The 22739-nt window shown below is 42.8% G+C and overlaps 1 protein-coding gene across 1 annotated transcript; it reads right to left on the reverse strand.

The window, feature by feature from the left end:
• Window positions 1–3641: 3641 nt before the first annotated feature.
• LOC148119336 (alcohol dehydrogenase 1-like) lies at window positions 3642–16267 on the reverse strand. The gene is made up of 9 exons (XM_087897535.1): window positions 16187–16267; window positions 14200–14301; window positions 13518–13656; window positions 11213–11293; window positions 10820–11043; window positions 7929–8189; window positions 5909–6044; window positions 4528–4666; window positions 3642–4177 (listed from the first exon to the last, which is right to left on the reverse strand). Exons 1-9 carry the CDS (start codon window positions 16202–16204, stop codon window positions 4153–4155), a joined length of 1125 nt encoding a protein of 374 aa, XP_087753661.1. The 5' UTR covers window positions 16205–16267; the 3' UTR covers window positions 3642–4152.
• Between the last annotated feature and the right edge of the window lie 6472 nt (window positions 16268–22739).

Here is a 22739-nt window from a genome sequence, read left to right on the forward strand (position 1 = left end):
ACTGAGTGAGGTAACCCAGACACAAAAAGAGGACTATGGTATGTACTCACTCATAAGTGGATTCTAGCCATAATTAAAGGTCTTTGAGCCTATTAGTCGTGATCCTAGAGAAGCTAAATAAGAAGGTGAACCTGAAGAAAATCATGTAGTTATCCTCCTGGATATTGGAAGTAGACAAGAGTGCCAAACAACCATGGGTACGGGGGGGGGGGGAGGGGGGCGGGAATGGAAGGGGAGAGGGTTAGAGAGAGAGGAGTAGGGGAGGATTGGGGAAAGCTTGGGGGATTGGGATGGGGGGAGGGAGGAAGGATATGGGAGCAGGGAAGTATATATCTCAACTAAGGGATTTACAAGAGACTTGATTCTAGAGGGGTTCCCAGGTCCAAGGAGAGGTCCCCAGATTGTTCCCTAGGCAGCAGGGGAGAGGGCGCCTGAACTGGCCTTAGCTCATAACCATACTGATGAATATTTTGCATATCACCATAGAACCTTCATCTGGCGATGGATGGAGATAGAGACAGAGACCCACATTGGAACACTGGACTTAACTCCCTAGGTCCAAATGAGAAGCAGTAGGAGGGAGAACGTGAGCAAGGAAGGCAGGATCAGAGGGAACCTTCATCCGACGATGGATGGAGATTGAGACAGAGACCCACATTGGAGTACTGGACTGAGCCCCCGAAGTCCAAATGAGGAGCAGAACGAGGGAGATCATGAACAAGGAAGGCAGGACCGTGAGGAGTGCGTCCACCCACTGATACAAGGGGACTGATCTAATGAGAGCTCACCAAGGCCAGCTGGACTGGGATTGAACGAGAGCGTGATCAAACCGGATTCTCTGAATGTGGCTGTCACGGGGACTGTCTGAGAAGCCATTGATAATGGCACTGGGACTTGTTTCCTCTGCATGTACTGGCTTTTTGGGATTCTAAGCTGTTTGGATGCTCACCTTCCTAGACCTGGAGGGAGGGGGAAGGAACTTGAACTTCCCACAGGGCAGGAAACCCTGACTGCTCTTAGGGCGGGAGAGGGAGGAGGAGAGGGAATGGAGGGAGTGGGAGGGTACTGGGAGGAGAGGCAAAAGTGGAAAAAAATTGAGGGCTGAAATAAAAAAATAGAAACAAAGAAAGGAATACAAAGAATTAATAAAACAAAGAGCCGGTACTTTGAGAAAATAAAAAATAAATAAATAAATAAATAAATAAAGGACTAAGATAGCCCAGGATACTTTGCCTCTGACCCTGAAGTGTTGCAGCATCTCCACAATCACTAAAATCAGAATCAGTTAACTAGTTTCTGTAGAATACTCAGTGTAGGCAGGGTTTCCTTGGAGGAACTACGGTTCCCACCCGTCTAGTTTGATTTACAATCTTGTTTTCTATTCTGCTGGTCTAGGGGTCTGTTTTGTGCTACCACCATGTTGTTTTGTTACTAGGGCTCTGGGGCCTGTCTGAAAACCAAGTGTGGCTGTGCCTTGGGCATTCTCCTCAACCAGGACTCTGGTAATGCAGAATGGTTTGTGCTTGCTCATTAGTTTTAGAGACAGTTTTCCAGTTATGTGAAGAATGCCATAGAATCTCGATGGTGAGCTGGAGACTGCACATGGCTATTTTAATTTGTCCCCAAATCATTGAAATTTCTGCCTATTATTTCTTATTTTTCCCCTTTTTTGTTGCCTGACTGTGCTGACCCACAGAGTTAGCCATCAGGCGCTGACGTCCTCCCCACTGCTTGTTCTGTGGGTGGTCTCAATTGATGTTTTAGAGTACACACATGGAGGCCAGAGGACCACTCTGGGGCAAGCCCCTCTCCTCCTTTCTGTAAAGGTACCCGGTTTTCACAGCTGCATTTTTGTTCACTGAAACTGAGTTTATTGATTATTTCATTTCCAAAATTTTTGGTTGTTCCTCTTTTTAGAAATCTAGCGCCTTATCACATTCTTTCATATCCTGAATTGTATTCTTTAATTTGTCCACCTGATTATTTGTACAGTCCCTGAAGTCATTGGTTCCTTTTTCAATTTTGTCTTTGAATTTTCTCTAAAATAGTATTTTTATTGGGAATTTATATAATGCACCCAAATCACACTCATTCACAATCATCTCACCCTGTGTTAGCTTCCCCAAAACAAAACAAAACGAAACAAAACACCAAGTCAAATTTATGTGATACTTTGACTGTATTCTGACAAATAAAACTTGCTTGGAGTCAGAGGTTGGAGCTAGACACTAGCTGACCTAAATTAACCATAAAGGTTTGGAGGACTGGAGCCAGAGAGGACACAGGAAGTAGTAAGGTGGGGCAAAGAGAGTATGTACGTCCTTTTGGATGGAGGAAAAGAAGAAGTAGGAGGCAACTGGTGACTTCTCCCTGCATCTCTGATCGTTCATATTCTTTCTGATATCTGACTCTGAGTTTTTATTGCTAAAGATTAATTAGATTTACATGTCATCTGGAATCCAACCTTAGGGCATGATTACCCAGGATAGCTGCTTGCCTGTTTGCTGCCACCAGCACCCACTGGAGATCCATGTGGGAACTGAGTCCCCTGAATTTTCCTTCTCTCCCCTGAACCCGCTGAGTGAGTTTAGTGTTCCCTGTAGCAGCCCTTCTGCAGTGGTCTCCACAAACCCCAAACACCACAGCGCCTGGGCTCTGAATACCCCCGGAGTTTTCCCCTCACCCAGGGCCGGCTCTGCCTTCAGTACCATCTGCGCTCATGCTCCCTGCCCAACACAGTGCTGCCGATGCCTGTTTCCCTGTATCCACCTTTCAGATGGTCTCCTTCTCCCTGTGGATTGTGTGCTTCCCCTAGATACCCCCTCCTCAGGCTGCCGCCACACTAGGGGAGCCCCCTGGGCACCTGCTCAGGCAACTCTCACATACTCTCAGCTCACAGTTACACATCATCTGCAGCACCTGTCCTCAGCCAGGCTGTGCAGTACCTGTGTTCTCAGCCCAGACCCTGCCACATGATGACAGCCAGCCTTCCACGTCAATGTCATCATCAGCAGAGTTGGTGAGAAACTTGGAATTCTTAAAGGGGGGAATCAGCCAAAGAGATATATATAGAGAGAGACTTTTTTTTCACAGTTAAAAATTGGGAAACAATATTATGATAAAGGGAGTTAGATATCGGCATGATTCTACAATGGATGGTTTGAAAATCAAACAATTAAATGATAGGGTAGTTACCTGGGATTCACGGACATCTATTATAATCATTATTGGTTTGGTAATTTTTGTTTTATTTCTAAAATCATTGGTTGATAGCAGTGCCAAATGTGAGAAATTGACTGATCAGTACAAGCTTTCAAAAAACTTACTGAAACAGATGAGAGAGAGATTCAGATACACACAGAGGAGTTTAAAGGAGAGCCAAGCAATTATTCTATGAAATTAGAGAGTAGATTCCAAGGTTATCAAATAACCAGCCTTAATTTATCCAGTCACCAACAAGAACAACCACCACATGACAGGTATCCCCAAATCTATGGAAGAGTTCACTAAACACTTGTGGAAATATCAATTCCTTAAATCTCCTCAAATCTAATATATCCACAGGAATCCAGTGAGTTCTTCCATAGCCTAAGGAAGTGATATTCTCATTTGATATGCATTCACCTTTTGTGAGGCAGATGTTAAATTTATGGGCAACTTTTAATAGAATTATCCCACATGACAGGGAAAGACTAGGTTGCAGCTGTATTGGAACCGGAAACACAGTTACAGCGGAGAACCCGGTGAAAAGATGACACTCAGAGCATTGAACAATGAAGTAGGGTTAGAGGTACTGATTTCTCAAGTCCAACTTCTGGAAGAGGCAGATTATTTTGACGTATGAAGACATTCTGTGAATTCCAGAGAGAAAAGAATACCAGATGTCACATGACACATTGTCCCCAGTAGGAAAGATGACAGAGGTCAATCAAATCAGAAGGAAGGCTGGGTACACTCCAGCTCCCCATCTGAGGTGTCGTAGCTCTCACTTGGGGTTGAAAACAGAGTCACAGAAAATTCAGTTTCTTGCAGAAAGCTTACATGATTACTTTATTGGCAGTGTCTCTAAGGAACAACATTAACGCTGTATGTGGATGGTGCCGTGATTCAATGTGGTGTAGTGGTCAGGAGTAGGAAGGCATCAATATGGTTTCAGAACGTCAGGACAGTCCGGATACTGAAATATGAAATATAAGATGTTGTTTCACATTTCCAGAACTCACGGTGCCCAGAGGGTAAATAAAGCATGCGTTATGAGTTTCAGTGAAAACCATCCATAACAGACATTTCATACTGGCTTTTTGCCATACACTTTGTAGAAGCTTTTCAGGCACTGTCTCATTTAAACTTCATCCTAAGCAGCAGCACTATAAGGCGGATTATTATATTTGCGTGCAGAGCCTGAACAGTCACAGAAGGCCCATTTGTGCTCCTCTCCCATTTCTCCTTCATTTCTGTTGGTCGTTTCCCCTACCATAAAAACAATCTTTCCCCCACCCACCCCATAAAAAGAATCTTAAGGCTCACCTCTTTCCAGAGCGAAGCAGCTCAAATGCTTCATTTATTTTCTCAAAAGGTAACACATGGGTAATCAGTGGCTCCAGTGGAAACTTCTTAGCCATGAAATCAGCCACAAGCTTGGGGACAGAATCTTTACTCTTAAAGCCTGAAAGGAGAGAGCAGCACCGTGAGATCCAGGCAGGGGGCAGGCAGGAGAATTAGACAAGAGATCTTCCAAAGAAACCAAGTTCCTAACCGTGCAGTAGTGACAGGCTGCCACCTGAGTGGCAGATGCGGGACTCAAACACCCTCTGTATGGCGTTAACGTCTTATGACATGCCACCAAATGAACAGGGTCCCTGGCTGATGACGGCTTAGTAGATCTTCCCTAGAGATATCATATGACAGATGTTTATAGCCCATGGAAGGGAGTGTTCCAAACTTTGGTAATGTGTGTAAGCAAACATTACTGCCTTGGACTTTCTGTGTCCTATGAGGCATTTTTGGGACTTACAGAGACACAAGTAGAAGGAGCCAGGAAATTCCTGGCTCGTTTATGGGGAGCAGAGCAGCCTATCTTAGGATTTCCTGCATCAGTTCTTGCTATAGAGAGAACAGTGATTTTTATGTTGCCTTCTAAGAACTCTTCTGTTACCAAAGGGAAGAAATTCTTTAAAAAAAAGTTAGGAATTAGATCCTCAAAGCTTGGGAGATAATTCTGTCAATAAAGTTCTTTTTGTTTGTTTTTTTATGACAGATTTTTATTGATTATCTGGGAATTTCACACAATGTCCCTGATCACACCCACTTACCAGTCCTCTCAGGACCACCCTCTGACCTCTATCAAGGAAAAAAATATAACATTTCCAACTTGTGTTGCCTATGTTCTCACTAGAACAAGGCCAAACTCCCAACAAATAAAACTGAGCTCCCTAAATACAACTGAGTCCTTCCTCACCACCACCCCTCACGAAGCCGCTAACTGTGGAGACCCACGCTTGAGAACCCTTGTCACAATTTTTAAGAATTCTATTCAATGGCTTTCTTTCTGAACTGCTTGTTTTAGGGGTAGGGGTGCAGGCAGGGGTTGTCACGGCTGCTGTGTTGATCTTAAGAATAAAAACAAAACAAATAAACAAACCCAGCAACATTAAAAGTGGATTGAGTGCTGGGGAAGTCTGCAACTTCAGGCCTGGAGAGAGGAAATTGGGACATTCCTGGAACTGGTTGGCCAGGAAGTCTAGCCTGACCATGAGCTGCAGGCCACTGAGACCCCCAGAGTCAATGACCAAGGCTGATTGCTCCTGTGCAGCTACATCAAATGTTCTCTGGCTCCACACACATCCACACGTCCACCTTGACACACAAGAACACATACAGAACTTGATCCTCAGCTGTGAATACATACCACCAAATATTGCTCCTTTCCACGTGCGTCCCAGCAACAACAACATGGGGTTCACAGAGAGGCTTTGGGAATTAGGAGGCACCCCAACAACGACACTTACACCACACGATGCATGGCTGCTTAATAGGGAAGACATCTGGAATAAAAATATTTAAAGTGGAGATTCTCGTGGTCTACTCTCGATACACAGTTTCATGTCATATGAAGATATGTGCAGAGAAATTTTTTGAAAGAGAGAGTGAATGAATAAATTTATGGTCAATCTTCCTTATAAACTAATAAAGAGGCAAGTCTCATTGTGAGCCTGAGCAGTCTGGATCCTCCAAGGAGAATATTGTTTCCTCATCACGTGACTCTCAGGCTGCGTATGCATAGGTTCACTCACTGCCATTGTCTATTAATTACAGTTTTGAAGTTTGCACTCTAAGACAGAATTTTGATGTTGAAGATGTAATGATGACATCATGAAAAGTTGTCTCTTATTTAGTTGTCAAACTCCCTTTTTAACACGTCCTACTGTGGGGCTTAGATCAAGAATGGGCATGTTTTCAGTGGCTGTGCCTCCAATGTGAGCACAGGTTTTACATTATTCTGTTAAATGTAGACATCTTGAAAGTTGTCACCTATCAATTGTTTCATCTAAAATCCTGTAGTAAAAGATGATTTATAATCCCCAAAGATACATGATGCCCGGTCTTTTGATTTTGAAACATGACATTTAGAAAACCAGATGTCCTGAGAACATGTGGGTATCAGACTTTTGGATCTTCAAATCCACCAATTACCCAGGCTCAGATGAGCAAACAGGGAGACTGTCTAGTGAATCACAGAAGAGCTATGTCCGTCGGGATAAACCAGAAGCCTGAGCGTGGAAGGACTCCCCATCCACAGAGGAGACACCAGCCTCTCTGGACATCTTGTCTCAGTTTGAGGCTGAGAAGTATGTCACTCCCAGGGCCCCATTCCCATTCTCTATTCCCAACTCTGTCAAGGCTTCTGGAGGACCTCAGTAATGGTGATTCTTTAGGTCTCTGGGGATGCTTCTCTAGAACGCCAGAGGTCTTAGGTTGGCTGATATGTACTGGAGAAGTTACATACTTAGCAATGTATGGCGTTTGCAACTATATGGATAATTTTCATTTCAAAAGTTTAAGCACTGTAGGCTTGGCAATAGCCTTTCTTATCATTATCCGCAGCTGACTTAATTCAGTGCTTACCACATGGCAGCTGGCTGCATGCTAAGTATTTTACATGCACTGTGTCGTGTAGATCATGAATAACCCTATAAAATGTGCATCTCTTTTCTTCTTCTTTTTTTGTTTTTCTGTTTATTGAAGATGAGATAGAAGGGGCAGAGTGGGGTTGAGTCCAAGCCCTGGGTGCGAGAGTGGTGGGAGGGAGGGAGAGAGAGAGAGAGAGACAGAGAGAGAGAGACAAAATTTAGAGGGTATGACAGAATCTATGAATTTTATTTTGAAAGGTATTTACTCCAACATGTAGAATTGGGTGTTTTTGTCACCCGGCACTCTGACGTCTCTGAGATGAAAACATGGTGATCCATTAAAGGAGTCAATCCTGTACATGTTTGATGCTAATGAAATAATACTTGCCCCCGTATCACTTATTGTTCCTTTGGGCCACATGATGAGACTTGAAAATGCTTTTCAGAATAGTTAATTTCAAATATTATATAATATTAAGAATGTGGAAGAAAATCTATTCATCCTTTTTGGTCCAGAATTTGTTTTAAAAATCCCTTGATGAATTGATTTTTAAGGAAAAAACTCAATGAAAAACTTTTTTGTGTTAATGATTAATGAAGCATCATTACTTGAGACAAATTCGTAGAACTGAGAGGGTGAACTGTTTATCACAGTGCTGGATTAATCAATAGGTGAAGGAAACTGGAGATGGAAAATTACCATCTAAAATAGTTTTCTGCATGAGATTTCTATTTTGTTGTCTGGAGCACATTATGGATGGCAGAAGGAGAGATCTGAGGGCATGCCACAGTACCTACCATGGTGTCAAGGCGACCGATTACTTCAAAGGAGAAGTCCACCCCTCCATCGGTCATCTCCTGGATTACTTCGTGGATGGGTTTGCTGTAGTCTAGAGGGTTGATGCACTCAGTTGCACCCAATTCTTTGGCCTTCGCAAACTTGTCTTTGTTGATGTCCACAGCGATGATCCTGGCCGCTCCAGCTGTTTTACAGCCAATGATGACGGACAGCCCGACACCTCCAAGGCCAAACACAGCACAGGTGGAGCCTGGGGTCACCTGTGTTTGCAGAAAATACAGAAGATGGACCAAAGAGTGATCGCTAGGAAGTGTTCCATGATGCACAAGGCTGTTTGCTTTGTCCCCTGTCATGGCCTCTCAGATTTCATTCTACCTGCTTCCAAAACCTCTTCTGACTATAGCTGCCCAAAGGGGTACAACAGTGGTTCTCAAAGTTTGCTCTATATTAGATGTATCTGGAGAGTTACCATTTTTTCTTTATCTCAGGATCCAGTAACAGCCTCTATTAGTTACTTGGAATCTCTGCATGTGAAACTTCATTCTAATCCAATAAAAATGCCCTGTGAGACCAGCTGTACTGGATGATCTTTGAACTCAACATGGCATTGACTTTCCTCTTCCCAGGCCATACAATAACCTCTTACACATACACAAAAGCAGTTTGTATACATGAAACAGAAAAATTTCTGTAACCCAGTAAGCCTCTCAGCTGATTCAGCCATCCAAATCAGACCAAGTCACACCGAATTAGAAAATGCCCAGATTTTATGGATTCAGTACTCTTGAATAGCCTCCCAGCCCTAACCCCAGAGAGGAGAAAACCATGTGTCTGTTTACTGGGGGGGGGGGGGGAGAACAGTGTATATACCCTGTGGGAGTGGCTTTGAGCATCACTGGGGGATGGGCCTGATGTTGTATCCCACACTGTATGCTGTGATTACTATTGATTGGTAAATATACTGTTTTAGACCTAGAACAGGGCATAACAGAGCTAGGTGGGGAAAACTAAACTGAATGCTGGGAGAAAGAAGACAGAGTCAGGAGCTGACATGGAACCGCCAGAGGAGAAATACACAAGCAGCCAGGTGAAACCTTGCTGGTAGGCCACAAGCCTTATGGTAAAATATAAAATAACAAAAATGGGTTAATTTAAGAGATAAGAGTGAACTAAAAATATGCATATACAAATAGACGAAGCAGTAGTGTAATTAATACAGTTTCTGTGTGATTATTTGGGTTATGGGCAGCCGGGAACAAACAAGCAGCCTCCTTACAACAGGGGCCACCATTTGGTGGGTTTTCTGAGATGCAGCAGGGTTTGGAGAGAGATATGGGAGAGGGGGCCTGGGATGGAGCTTCCACTAAAATATCTCAGACCCTTTTGATATATGGATCCCAGGGACTGGAGTGAAGTTTGTACCCAAACAGAAACAAATGACCATGGTTACTCCAGGAGACTGCACTGCAATCAAAACACCCTTTAATCATTAACTCCTTGGTTCACTATCGTTCAGTAGTCACAACCAGGGAAACTGGAGCAGAAGTCATCTGGGAAGCATTGACAAGTCATCCCTGGCTTAACAGGAAAGTGGACAGGAAACTTTAAGAAAATACATCAAGAGACCAATATTGTCTTTGTGAGACTTTAAGCTTGACTTTTTAAAGAAGCAAATGAAAAAAATACTGAAACAATAGCTGATCTGTATTTTAATAATAATGATTGAAATCCTTGATCACAAGCACCCATGGCTTGTGAAGCTCACTCAGTCCTCCTGTTGAAACAAGGAGTTTTAAACACTTGGGGTGGAAGCCACAAAATAAATACAGAATGTAATTATTGAACATAAAACATTTACTTTCTCATAACTCAGAATCAGCATTATTTTCATCTATAATGAAGACATGAATTTTCTCCAGCATTCAAATTTCTCCTGGGCTTATTTTCCTATTAATATTTTAATCAACACCATCAACCTGTGAAAATGATGTGGGAGAATCCTAGAGCCATAGACTGACGTTTTAAAGGATCTACCAGCAAACTTGCTCAGGATATACTAGGTCACACACAGTTGAGGGTAGCTAAAGGAGTGTTGTCTCTCATGCGATGTGCACACACGAAGAGATAGAAACTCTAGCAAAGGGAGACCTCTAACACAACCAAAGTTAGGGTTTGCTGGGAAAATGTCTCTGTTAAGGTTTGTTCTCAATTCCCATAACTAAAGGAGCCACACTTGCCCACACCTGGCCTTTATCAAAGCTCACATTCACCGTGATGCTCTTTCAAGGACCATCAGGCAGCTCAGAGGGGCTCCACTGCTCCCAGTGCCATTAAGTTCTGGTTCGTCACTAAGCCTCGGTTTTCTTTTCAGGAAATTTCCACCATGCAGGCAGGTGGGCACCCGGTAGCAGTGCTGGTCTTTATTTTAAAAACACTGGTGACAGCATTTGTGCCATGTGTATTTCCCCACTTTGGCTTACTTTAGAGATAACAGTGATGACGTCTCCACTTTAAAATCTGCCATTTGTCCCAAATGGCCAAGCTTGCCAGTTTCTGACTCTTTAAAACATGTTTTATTGCTCAAGTGTATCTTGGGACTGGGACATAACAGAGCTTTGCAGACAACAGCAAATGCAAAGTGTTACAGCTCCAGATCTACATAAGTTTCAAACAATTTCTACGAGAGGCCAGTTTCTTTTGGGAACTAGGCAGACCTGCATGCATAATATTATAGAGCTTTTCATGAGTCTGTGGAGTGAATTCTCACTGGAGTTGGACAATCTTATTTCTTTTCTACAAAAATTCTCTGACCCCTGTGAGCAATTTCTTCCCTTTGGTCCCAACAATATGCACGTAGCTTGGTCCATGGGCCACTCACTGTCCATCCTACCTTGGCGACTTTGACAGCAGAGCCATAGCCAGTTGAGAAACCGCAGCCGATGAGGCAGACTTTGTCCAGGGGTGAAGCCCCATCGATCTTAGCCACTGCCATCTCATCTACCACAGTGTACTGGGAGAAGGTGCTGGTGCTGGTGAAGTTGTAGATTGACTTCCCCTTGCAGGTGAACCTGCTGGTTCCATCAAGCAAGGTCCCCCGAGGCTTTGACAAACTGGCCAGTGAAACAAGCAAAGAAAGGACATGAAACAAGGGAAAACCAGGGTGCAACCTAATTGTACAAGAAGACATAAGAAGCGAGTGTGTACCCTAATTGCTCAAGAAGACAACAAGAAACCAGTGTGCACCCTAATTGTGTAAGAAGACAATAAAAAACCTACTCATTCTTCATACAGAAGTTGCTCTCTGGGTGCTTGCAGATTCTGCATTTTCCACACTGGGGAGAAAAGAGCGGAATGACTTTATCGCCTGAAGGGGAAACAAGAAAATGACTTAATATTTACCCAGGATTTAACAAGGCGAGAACATGAAGCTTTCATGTAGAGATGTGTGACTTAGAGAGGTTTCCCAGAGATATGGCCCCTCGGCACTATGTCATGTGTAGTGGTATTTTATTTGTATTTTAATAAATAAAGCTTGCCTGAAGATCAGAAGAGTAAAACAGCTACACTGGCCAGCCAGCCGTACAGACCAGGCAATGGTGACATGCACCTTTAATCTCAAGAGACACTCTAGTTTGCCATAGAAACCGGGCAGTTGTGGTGCACGCCCTTAGTCCCAGAACTAGATAGGAATATAAAACGGGAGGAGACAGCTCTCAGTCTCTTTCTGTGATTCCTGGAGGCAGGATCCCCATTTCGGACTGAGGTAGAGGTAAGAGCCAGTGACTGGCTGTTTTGCTTTTCTGATCTTCAGGTTAGCTTTATATTAACACATAAAAGAACTTCCTGTACATTCATGCATGGGCCCTTGCCTTGCTGCCTTGCTATTCATCCAAGTTTATATACGCCTAAAGTTTCCCAAAAGAAAAGGGAAATGTCAAAACATCCATTTCCACTGATCAGCAGTTAATTCTCATTGTGTTCCTCATTCTCTGGGGGCTTTGCACATATTAGCCTAGTCAAACCTTAGATATACTCACTGCTAAGTATAAATATATACTTTAGTTGTCATGAGTTGTTAACTTCCTATTTGATGTTGGAGAAATCTGATATTTTCCATAATAGTTACAATAAAACTAAAATTAAAAAGGAACATAATAGAGGAAACATTTTATAATAAATTAATATGAGACTTTTAATAGCTAATTTTTTACTTTTTAAAAAGATTTGTCCTGTTTTCATGTGTATGTCCGAGCATCCATGTGTGCATGCATTTGTGTGTGGGTGCCCTTGAAGGCCAGCAGAGGGTGCTGGGTCCTGAGCAGCTGGAGTTACAGGTGGCTGTCAACTGTCTAACAGGATGACCTCACCCACTGAGTCATTTCTCCATCACCAGGTTTTGGCTTTCAAAGTGATTGTGCTCCTCTTATTATGAAACGAATGCTTTAACAATAATCTTAGTTGTTTTTGAGTACGCAGATTGAAATGTGACAGAGAAGTGACAACTTCCTCTGGACATCTCAGTCCTCAACAGTGAGTTAGAGATTTCCCCTGAGAAAGGAAAGGCGACTTTTGTTTTTTTAGATATATGTTTATGAACTATTATTTTCTTTTCTGCTATAGACAAAGCATCCTGAGAAGTAAAGGTATCGTTTTACTCTAAGTTTGTTTCCAAATAAAGTAAACAGCAAACTTAACTCCAGCCAGAGGAGTTGTTTTCTTATTTTCAGGTTATTTGGAATGCATAAATGTCTGACTCTACTGGCTAAAGTGATCTTTTTGGAGGTGAACAAAATTTTTGTTTTTAAATCATGTGTGCTACCTATGTTATTGAACCAAATCATGACTTGATCATATGTTTCATAGATAAAATGAATGTGTGATGACACCACGGAAAATTTATTTTTACTCAACCTTTACCTATGAATACAAACGGGAGAGTTAAAATAAAAACATGGATAAAGTAATAAGCAATGTGCCACCCACCACCTCCAGCCCCAAGTAGTGATCATAAAATGGTGTTTGTGTTTGCAGGACTTTGGCCATGTTTTTCCTGCTGGCGTTTCCTCTTATCTTGTATTATGTTTCTATATTAAAGAAGGAAGAGCATATAATGAAGAGGAAGCCATCTTGTGGATGCAATGCGGTTAACCCTACAGCATCCTACAGGAGAGGCATCCTGAGGCCAGGCGATCAGTCGGGTCTCTGAACTCAGCACAGAACAGCTTCCCTACATCTAGGCACTCAGAACCTGGACCTACAGGTCTTGCCTTTGCCCCATTTCTGCGTGGATCCTGACTAGTCCCTGGTGCTCAGCGACACTGAAGCAGAAGTTAGCAGATTATGAACATTGGACGTCACACCGAAGAATCAAACTTGGCACCTGATATCGAGTAGATGATAAATAGATGTTGATAGAGAAAAGACATGATTGGATACCACAGGACACAGGCATGCAGGGAGGAAGGGGTGGAAACCCTGTGACCTTGGGCCATCTTTTAAGTCTCCAACTGCCTGGACTTCCTATTTTGGGAGGGTTGCTGTTGGGACCAGAACCAAAACATAAGCCCTGATGGTAAAGAATTCTGTACCTGGTTTGACAGAAGTCACCCCTTCTCCAACGCTCTCCACGATACCAGCTCCCTCGTGGCCAAGAATTACAGGTAAAGGCGTGGTTATGCTTCCGCTAATTGCGTGATCATCTGAGCGACAGACCCCCGTGGCCACCATCTATAGTTGAAAGATCGATTTCACTCAGCCAAATAGTGACTGTGAAGGTTTAGCACACCCATTCTGAACTGGGGCTTCTCAGGATCTTGCTAACAATCTCTATTGCTTCCAGATTCAATTGAGGGCCAAGGTTTTTTTGTGTGCTTTCATCTCTTCTCCCAATTAAACAGCTTAAGTGGTAATGAACAATCTGAATTAAGCCACACCCCCACAAAATGTAGTTTATGCAATATATAAAAATGGATGCTAGGTTATGGAAATAGAGACAGGAAGTGAACACCAAGAAATTACCTAATAATAGCTGCTTTTGGACTCAAAATGTTTAGCGCTTTACAAACTCATAAACATTTTAAAAAGTTTTCACAAATTATGTTAAACTTCGAGCTTTCAACAGCTGATGTCTACAGCTCGGCTTAGCAATAGGTTCATTCATTGTCGGGATGAGCACATAAAATGAGATGTTAATGGACAGTTGGACATATCTATGGAGTATTTCCTGAGTTTTTCAAACCTAACATTTTAGACGGTGGAAAGGGGCGCTACCTTAATGCGGACTTCATGGGCCTTGGGGGGTGCGACTTCTATGTCCTCGATGGAGAAGGGCTTTTTGGTCTCCCATAGCACAGCGGCTTTGCACTTGATCACCTGGAAGATGAAGGGTGACTGCAGCTAGAAGGGGGTCACCGCAATTGTGTCCCAGGTCTTCCACCCACTGTTACTTAGAAATGGATACTTCTCATTTATAAGGAGTCAAAACACAGTGAAAAATCTATGACACCATAGTAGAAGGTCAGGAAAAGAAAGGCCATACACCGGTATGCATGGGTGTGTGCTCTTTCAGGGCACTCTAACATTATCTTTTATTCTTGTACTCATTGGTACTAAAATCATTGGGTATATGTTTAATTCTGAATTATGATTATTAATATATTTTTGAAGTGCTTGAGAGCAGAACCTGGAACTTTGTGCATTCTGGGCAAGTACACAGTCACAGAGTTAAATCCTAGGCTTTGGACTTCTGAGACATAGTCTGAGAAGTAGCCCAGGCTGGCCTTGAACTAGGAACCTTTCTGTCTTGGCCTTCCTAGCACTGAGATTTCAGGGATGGTCTCTCATACCTGGCTATCTTGTCATTTTGCTGTTTTATGAAGTATAAACTCAAGCCAATGATCACCATTGTGTTGTTACTGACCCTGCACCCAAGAGCCTGAATTCCCTAGTCCCTCAATTCTCTCTTGGTTGATAGGATTGGGTTTCCACTTATTCTGCATGAATTCAGTCTTTCTTTTAACTTTTTCAGTCATTATTTATCCTAACTACTTTTCTTTGAAATGTGATTGCCATCCTAAACATGACCAGGAGTGAAAGAAATAATAAAGTGGATTGGAACAAAACTAATGGCGACTGCCCCTTCTGTGCCGATTCTCCACCCATCTTTTCTATACAGAATCGTGTCACACCGTGGATGCAGAAGTCTCCAACCCCAGCTCTCACTGTGAGCTGTTGGACTTTTGACCCACGCCTAAAACAGCCCTTGTGACAACAGAAACAGAGGCATTATAATTAGGCAGTTGGATAGCACGAATCAGTTAATTATGATGAATGACTGATTGCATGATTCGATACCATATACAGATTGAACAAGTAAAGGGGCTTTGTGGAAATCTTAGTACCACATGTGTGTATTCTCAGTGTTAGCAAGTGATTCAGTTGTTCTTAGAATTAATTGATGTAAAAGTTGGAAGATTTTTTTTAAGAGAGAAGAGACAGTTCTATAGAGCTTCTAGAGATTTTATGAGTTGTGCAGTAATGGACCCCTCCAAGTCATAGCATGCATGGTAATGTACTGTGGATGATTCTAAAGTTTAGAAATCAATCCACCTCTTTTCAGAAATTTTATCTAAAGGTGATTGGAACAGTTCTACTATGTTCCCGAGTCAAATTCCTCTTATGAAACTATTGACAGATTTAACTTTATTGTTTTTTATAAGAAATCTATGATTACATGCTGAACTGTGGTAGTACACGCCTTTAATCCTATCACTTGGGAGGCAGGGGCAGGTGGATCACTGTTAGTTTGAGGCCAACCTGGTCTACAGAGTGATTTTCAGGACATGCAAGGCTGTTACAGAGAAACCGAGTATAGACAAACTAAACAAACAAACAAACAAAAAATAGAAAGAAACCTGTGATTTCAAAGAACAGCCCACTAAAGTATCTCAATATAAACACAGTCTTCTCTGTGGATCTCTTTAAAACTTTCTGTTTACAAGGTAATCACAGTTGGCTCAGAATGAAATCCCTGTGCTGCAGAGTTAGTGAGAAAGTGAGGATGCCCCGGATCTAGAGTCTGTGTGCTCTTGTTAAAGATATTTAGCAGCAGCCGGGCTGCACTGTCGTCCAGTGCACGCCCTGTGCTATAGCACACATTACACATCGCCTTTCAGAGCATGTCATGTCTAAGTTAGAAGTCAGCATCTTTTAGCATGTTAATGAGAATATATTCCCAACAGCGAGGTCTTTTTCTTACTTTTCCAGCTGTGCTCATGGTGTCTGTCCTCGCTGCTGGCAGGAGCTTGATGGGTCCCTGTAGGCTCTTCCCTCCTGCAGTGCACTGGGCCAAGGTTGCACACAGATTTTGTTGGCTGGGGTGTCAGCTGATGCCACACGTGATCTGGCCATTTATGACACACCCATTAGTTTATCCTTACTGCACATTAAGTGAATACAAAGGGCACTGTCTGCCCTGTCAAGGAAAACTCATTCTGGGGAAGTGATGTTGGGGACATTCTGCTTTCATTAGGTTCCACACTTCCTTTTTCATCTATCTCCCCTCTCTCGGTTCTCTCTTCCCCTGTTTCAGCAGCACTTTCCCCTTTCTCAGACAGGTTAGAGGTCTGCTTTCCTTTGCTAGGAAAAGCAGTAGCTTAGTCTACACGGAGCATAGTAAGGAGGACAGGAGACAAAGCAGGACAGATGGAGAGGACGGACAGAGCCTCAGGGGAGGAAGGTTTGGCTTCCATTCCTCTTCAAAGCAGAGAAACACCCTCAGCCACAGAAAAGTTCTGAAATCCCTGGTATCTCTGCAGCACACACTACTGGTCAGCATTGACCAAGGACCTGAGGCAGGCATGGAGCTGGTCCAGGGGATGACAGTCATTAGTAAGAGACAGACTCCACTCCTTCCAGGAGACAGTGCCCACAGCATGCCCTATCCCTTCTCCTGAGAGAACGTGGACATATCTCCTTGCTCTTTGCCGTGGTCTCCTTCTCTGTAAGATAAGGATGAGTTAGACGTCACATCAATGACTGTGGGGAACAAGCAGAACAGTGCACACATGTGCTGATCATGCAGCCACATGGGTAGGGGCAGCTCAGTGAGTTTCAGCTACAACTGGCATGCGTGAACATAGGCTCAGAATACACTGGAGGAGAAAGGCAGAGTGTGTGCACCTCAGCTATGCAGTAAGCTCTAGGACAAAACTATTCTCACAGAGGACTCAGGAGACTGTAGAGAGCTTGCACTTGAGTTAGTCTAAACAATGAATGTTTTGTCAAATGGGCCAAAAGTCCCTTAAGACATGTCCATTGTCCTTTGCTTAATGTGATAATTTGGGTGCGAGAATACACATTTGAAGTATGGAGAGTCCCTAATGCCCTTTCTAAGACAGCAAGAATGGAAAAGAATGGAACTGTGGGCGGGCAGGCTGGTGTTATGGAGTTTTATGGTGTGGCCACGCAGGCAGATCACTATATCACTAAAGGACAGTGGATTTTGAACTTGTATTCTGAACAACTTATCTTAGGGATCATTCATATTCCCTCCCTCCTATTTCCTTCCTTCCCTCCCTCTCTCCCCCTCACTGTCTCCTTTTCTTTCTCTCTCCCTACCTCCCTTACTCCTTCCCTCTCCCCATCTCTGAATGAATATTGTTTTTAATTCTTCTGCCTTTTGGCTAGAGTCTGTCACTCATTGGACCAGGTGTCCTGTTTGGGTTTGGTGTCTAGTTCTGACACCTTCAAGTATAATAAGAGGACTGAGATGTCTCGAGGGTGGACAGCCACACTGTCTTGCAAGGTGCCATAAGCTGGTAATCGGTACTGCCAGGACCTTCACCCACAGCTCCCAGATTAAGAGACACATGCTCCTTGTGCTGCCAAGAGGACGTGGACAGTCCAAAGTTCATTCAGCTCTATACCCACAAAGGTAGCCTCCATATGTTGTAAAACCTAAGGGGAAAAAGCATACAGACGACGTGAAATCCATACGTCATCCTATTCAACTTCAGACTTTTGTAGGCCAAAGGTTTTGGCAAAGTAACTGTGGTTAATATTTACTTAAAAGTTATTTGGGAACGAGAAGGTCATGTATTTACACTTTGTGTGTGTTTGTAAAGAATCAAGGAGCCTTCAACTGCTGCCAGCAGGAAAACATTCCTGGATTAATGTTCTTAACCAAGAAGAAACCAACACCAGACAATGAGAATTTGCTTAACATTTCACTTTGACACTAAAGCCAAAGCTGGTGAGAGAGTGATTGCATTTTCTTTCTGAAGCTTAGAGTGCATCACCAACCTGGATCCTTATTTTGATGTAAAGAGCACGAAGAGACCTTGACAACAATTTGAGCTCCACTTCAGTCCTCCTGGGTATGAAGGAATAAGTCTGAGGCTTCTTGTCAGAAGAAAATTTGGAGAACCCTTAAATAGAATGCCAACAAAGCATCCACAGACAAACAGGGAATTTTGAGGACACTGGTCTTCAGAGAAAAAAAGTGTCATGCTATGTCGGGGAATGTAGATAGTTCAAAGAGTCTTGTGGGGATTCTGGGGATATCAAGAGTCAGTTTGGGAATTAAGGAACCCTGAGCATTTCCTTATCTGATCTTTATGGGGCTCTAGAACATCCACATCAGGCAGGGCAGGCAGCAGTGTGATCAGTCTCCAACATGCTAGGGGGCAGTTCTCAGCTAGGTCTCCTGACCAATTCAACTACCTTCTAAACAAGAAGGACGTGGCTTCTTTATTTCTAATGACCAAATAAAAGGCATATTTGTCCTGGGTTAGGGCACTGCTGGGTGCTCTAATGCTCTGGACTTCGGGCACCAGGGTCCTTTTATTTTTGGGCAAAGGCCTTGAAGTCAGATGATTAGAATAAGAAACATCCATTAGTCCATATGAAGTAATTCTAGGGCCACATTAGTCAGAAGGAGACTATGTTATTCTCAGTTGATAATAAATTGTATATCATGTTCTAGGTAGAAATTGTGGCCCATTCTTATCAGAAGGAAAATACCTGCCTTTATTATAGGCAGATGGCCCTATCCAATGCCTTAGTGTGCATCTGTGATAGCCAGAATGGAAATATAAAAATCAAAGTTATTTTTTTAGAAAAGAAAGTATCTTTTTTTCATTTTACATACCCATCCAAGTTCCCACTCCCTCTCTTCTTTCCATTCCCTTCACATACCCCCCACCCTACCCCTATCCACTTTTCAGAGGGTGTAAGGCAAATTGCTTTGTGGAAGGTCCAAGGCACTCCCTACCATATCTAGGCTGAGCAAAATATCCATCCAAAGAGATAGGTTTCCAAAAAGCCAGTTCAAGCAGTAGGGATAAATCCTGGTGTCACTACCAGTGGCCCCTCAGTCTGCCCTAGGCATGCAACTGTCAATCAACTTCAGAGGGACTAGTGTGGTCCTATGCTGGTTCCTTCCCAGTCCGGCTGGTGTTGGTGAACTCCCATTAACACAGGCAGACTGTTTCAGGTTATCTACCCATCATGATCTTGATCTCTTTGTTCGTATTCTCATTCCTCCCACTCTTCAACTGGACTATGGAAGCTCAGTCCAATGCTCCGAAGTCTGTCTCTGCCTCTGTTTCCATCAGTTGCTGGACGAAGGTTCTATGGCGATAGTTGAGATATTCATCAGTCTGACTACAGGGCAAAGTCAGTTCTCTTCGCCCCTCCCCTTCTCCCCTTCTCTTCTCCTTCTGCCCTCCCTTCTTCTCCCACCCCTAAACTCCTAATTTTATCAGGTAATTTGTCTATCTCAACTTTCTAGGTCATCTATATATGTTTTTCTTAGGGTTCATTTTGTTACTAACTTCTCTGGGATCGTAAACTACAGGCTCACTATCTTTTGTTTATGGCTAGTATCCACTTATGAGTGAGTACATACCATATTCATCTTTTTGGGTCTGGGTTACCTCACTCAGGTTGGTGTTTTCTAGTTCAATCCATTTGCATTCAAAATTCAAGATGTCATTGTTTTTTCACTGGTGAGCAGTACTGTAATGTGTAAATGTGCCACATTTTCCTTATTCATTCTTTGCTTGCGGGGCATCTAGGTTGTTTCCAGATTCTGACTATGACAAATAATGCTGAACAAATTTGACAAATAAATATGAGCATAGTTGAACAAATGTCTTTGTAATATGATTGAGCATCTTTTGGGTATATGCCCAAGGGTGATATTGTTGGATCCAGAGGTAGGTTGAATCCCAGTTTTCTGAGAAACTGCCATACTGATTTCCAGAGTGGTTGTACAAGTTTGCATTCCCGCCAGCAATGGATGAGTGTTCCCCTTACTCCACATCCTCTCCAGCATAAGCTATCATTGATGTTTTTGGTCTTAGTCATTCTGACAGGTGTTAAGATGGTATCTTAGAGTTGTTTTGATTTGCATTTCCCTGATGGTTAAGGATGTTGAATATTTCTTTTGGCCATTTGAGATTCTTCTGTTGAGAGTTCTCTGTTTAGTTTTGTTCCCCATTTTTAAATTGGGTTATTTAGAATTTTGATATCTAATTTCTTGAGTTTTTTATAAAATTTGGAGATCAGTCCTTTTTTGATGTGGGGTTGGTGAAGATCTTTTCCCATTCATCAGGCTGCCTTTTTGTCTTATTGAATGTGTCCTTTGCTTTACAGAAGCTGCTTAGTTTTAGGAGGTCCCATTTTTTATTGTTGCTCTTAGTGTCTGTGCTTCTGAGGTTATATTTAGGAAGTGGTCACCAGTGCCTATGCACTGAAGGCTGCTTCCCACTTTCTCTTCTATCAGGTTTAGTGTGGTCAGATTTATATTGATGTCTTTAATCCATTTGGACTTGAGTTTTGTGCATGAGGATAGAAATGGATCTATTTTCATTCTGCTACATGTTGACATTCAGTTATGCCAACACCATTTGTTGAAGATGCTTTCTTTTTCTGTTGTATAATTTTAGCTTCTATGTCAAAAATCAGGTATTCATAGGTGTGTGTATTAGTATCCGTATCTTGTCAAGGATGCACAGGGCACTCAAGCACATCTCTTCTGAACCAGGAAGCAGAATGCACTCCATTGTTCTCAAGCAGGCTATAGCCTGATCGCTACAGAACTACAGATCTTCCAACCTGATATATGAGTGAAGGGAGCTTCTGACCTGTCCTTCAGAACCAGGGACTCTCAGATCTTCCCCAACGACCCAGATGGCCTCAATCTTTTCTATATAGAATCAAGGAAACTCTCAACTTTTGCAGTAACTCAAGGGGGTTTCAAACTAATACCCCTCAACATCAAAAGCTTCAGTCATTTGCCAGTGTTCGAGGGAACATTGACACACCTTTCCTTTGAGTACTAAAAGAACTTAGATATTCACCAATTGCCAAATGGATCTCACACTTACAATTTCAGAACAAGGGTGTCATACATATCCTCCATGACTGAAGAGAGCTTGAGACATATAACTTGAGAAGCAAAGAGGTCTCAGACTTCTCCAATGCCCCAAGAAAGCCACAAATACAAGCCCTTTATAATCAATCAACCAAAGAATTACTGCAAAGTTACAATGGGGCTTCAGACTTATCATTTTAGAACCAGGGCAATTCAGGCCTCCAGCTCACAACTCCGTCAGGTCTTAGATATCCCCCTCAAAAGTAAATGAATTCACTAATTAAGGGAGCTAACACCTCAGTGTAAGTTCACCTCAGATGACTATCTTCTGAAGAGGGCTTTAAAATTATTTCCTTCAACTCTAATAGACCCAGACTTTCATACTTTGCCAAAGGGGGGGGGCTTCTGTAACATGCTGGCTTTGAACAAGAGAACATTGTCTTCCTCTGTCTCTACTTGAGGGGTTTGAGACATGTGCCTTTGATGAAGCAAACTACAAAACTGGCCCTGTGCCTGAAGAATGCGTCTCAAATATTCAGGCTAGGCTAACAGGTGCTTGAGACTGAGTCCCTATTACCAGGAAAACATAGGCGCTTCTCTTTGTGTTCCTGTCCAGCTCAGGTCTACCAAACAACTAAGAGAGACTAGAGCTTCTCTCTCAGAGCTGAGTGGTGAGGAAATCCACTTTTGACCCCCAAAGGAAGCTTATGAAACTCTAGATTGAAGTTTCATGGCAGAAGAATAAAAACTTTACCCTGGATCCAAGATCATCTATTTTCAAGCTACAGAGCAGAAAGGTGCCTGTCCTCCATGTCTACACCTGTGCTGCTTATTCAAAGTTTAAGTAGAAAACAGGCCCAGGGACTATGATTCAACTTGTCAGAAGAACCCTCTGATTGCTGTCAGACCTCAAAAGGAGTCCTCAGAGATAAGGATTTTCTAGAGTTCATTGAAGGATTGGGGACTGACTAGGGAGTGCCTGGACCCCCTCCTCCAGAGAAGATTCAGCTAAAGATATGGACATCTTAAACCATCAAGAAGAGTTAGAAGATCCTCACCAGAAATGTATTGGTCTCATTTTGTCTCCTATGCCTGTGCTGTTGATGAAAGGCTGTGGAGGACACAGAGCTGTAAGAAAAATATTCTGATTGCTGGCAATCAAGCCTCAGAGTCCAAAACTACCTGGGTATTCTGTAGTGTGAGGATGTTTGGACTTGATAAGAATGGACAAAAAGTGTGAACAAGAGTTAGAAGCTCATGATCAGTGCTGGGAACTTTCTCCATTGTATAAGGGGTTTCAGACCAAGAATGCATGACACCACCCTGCAAAACTAGTATCAAACATCCATGATCTTCCCAAAAGATATGTACAGCTGAACGCAACCTTGAGGAAACATCAATGTTTGCATAATCCCTTAGCCTGTTGGAAAAT

Source organism: Myodes glareolus, chromosome 17 (assembly GCF_982192425.1).
Source record: "Myodes glareolus chromosome 17, mMyoGla1.1, whole genome shotgun sequence".
Taxonomy (NCBI): Eukaryota; Metazoa; Chordata; class Mammalia; order Rodentia; family Cricetidae; genus Myodes; species Myodes glareolus.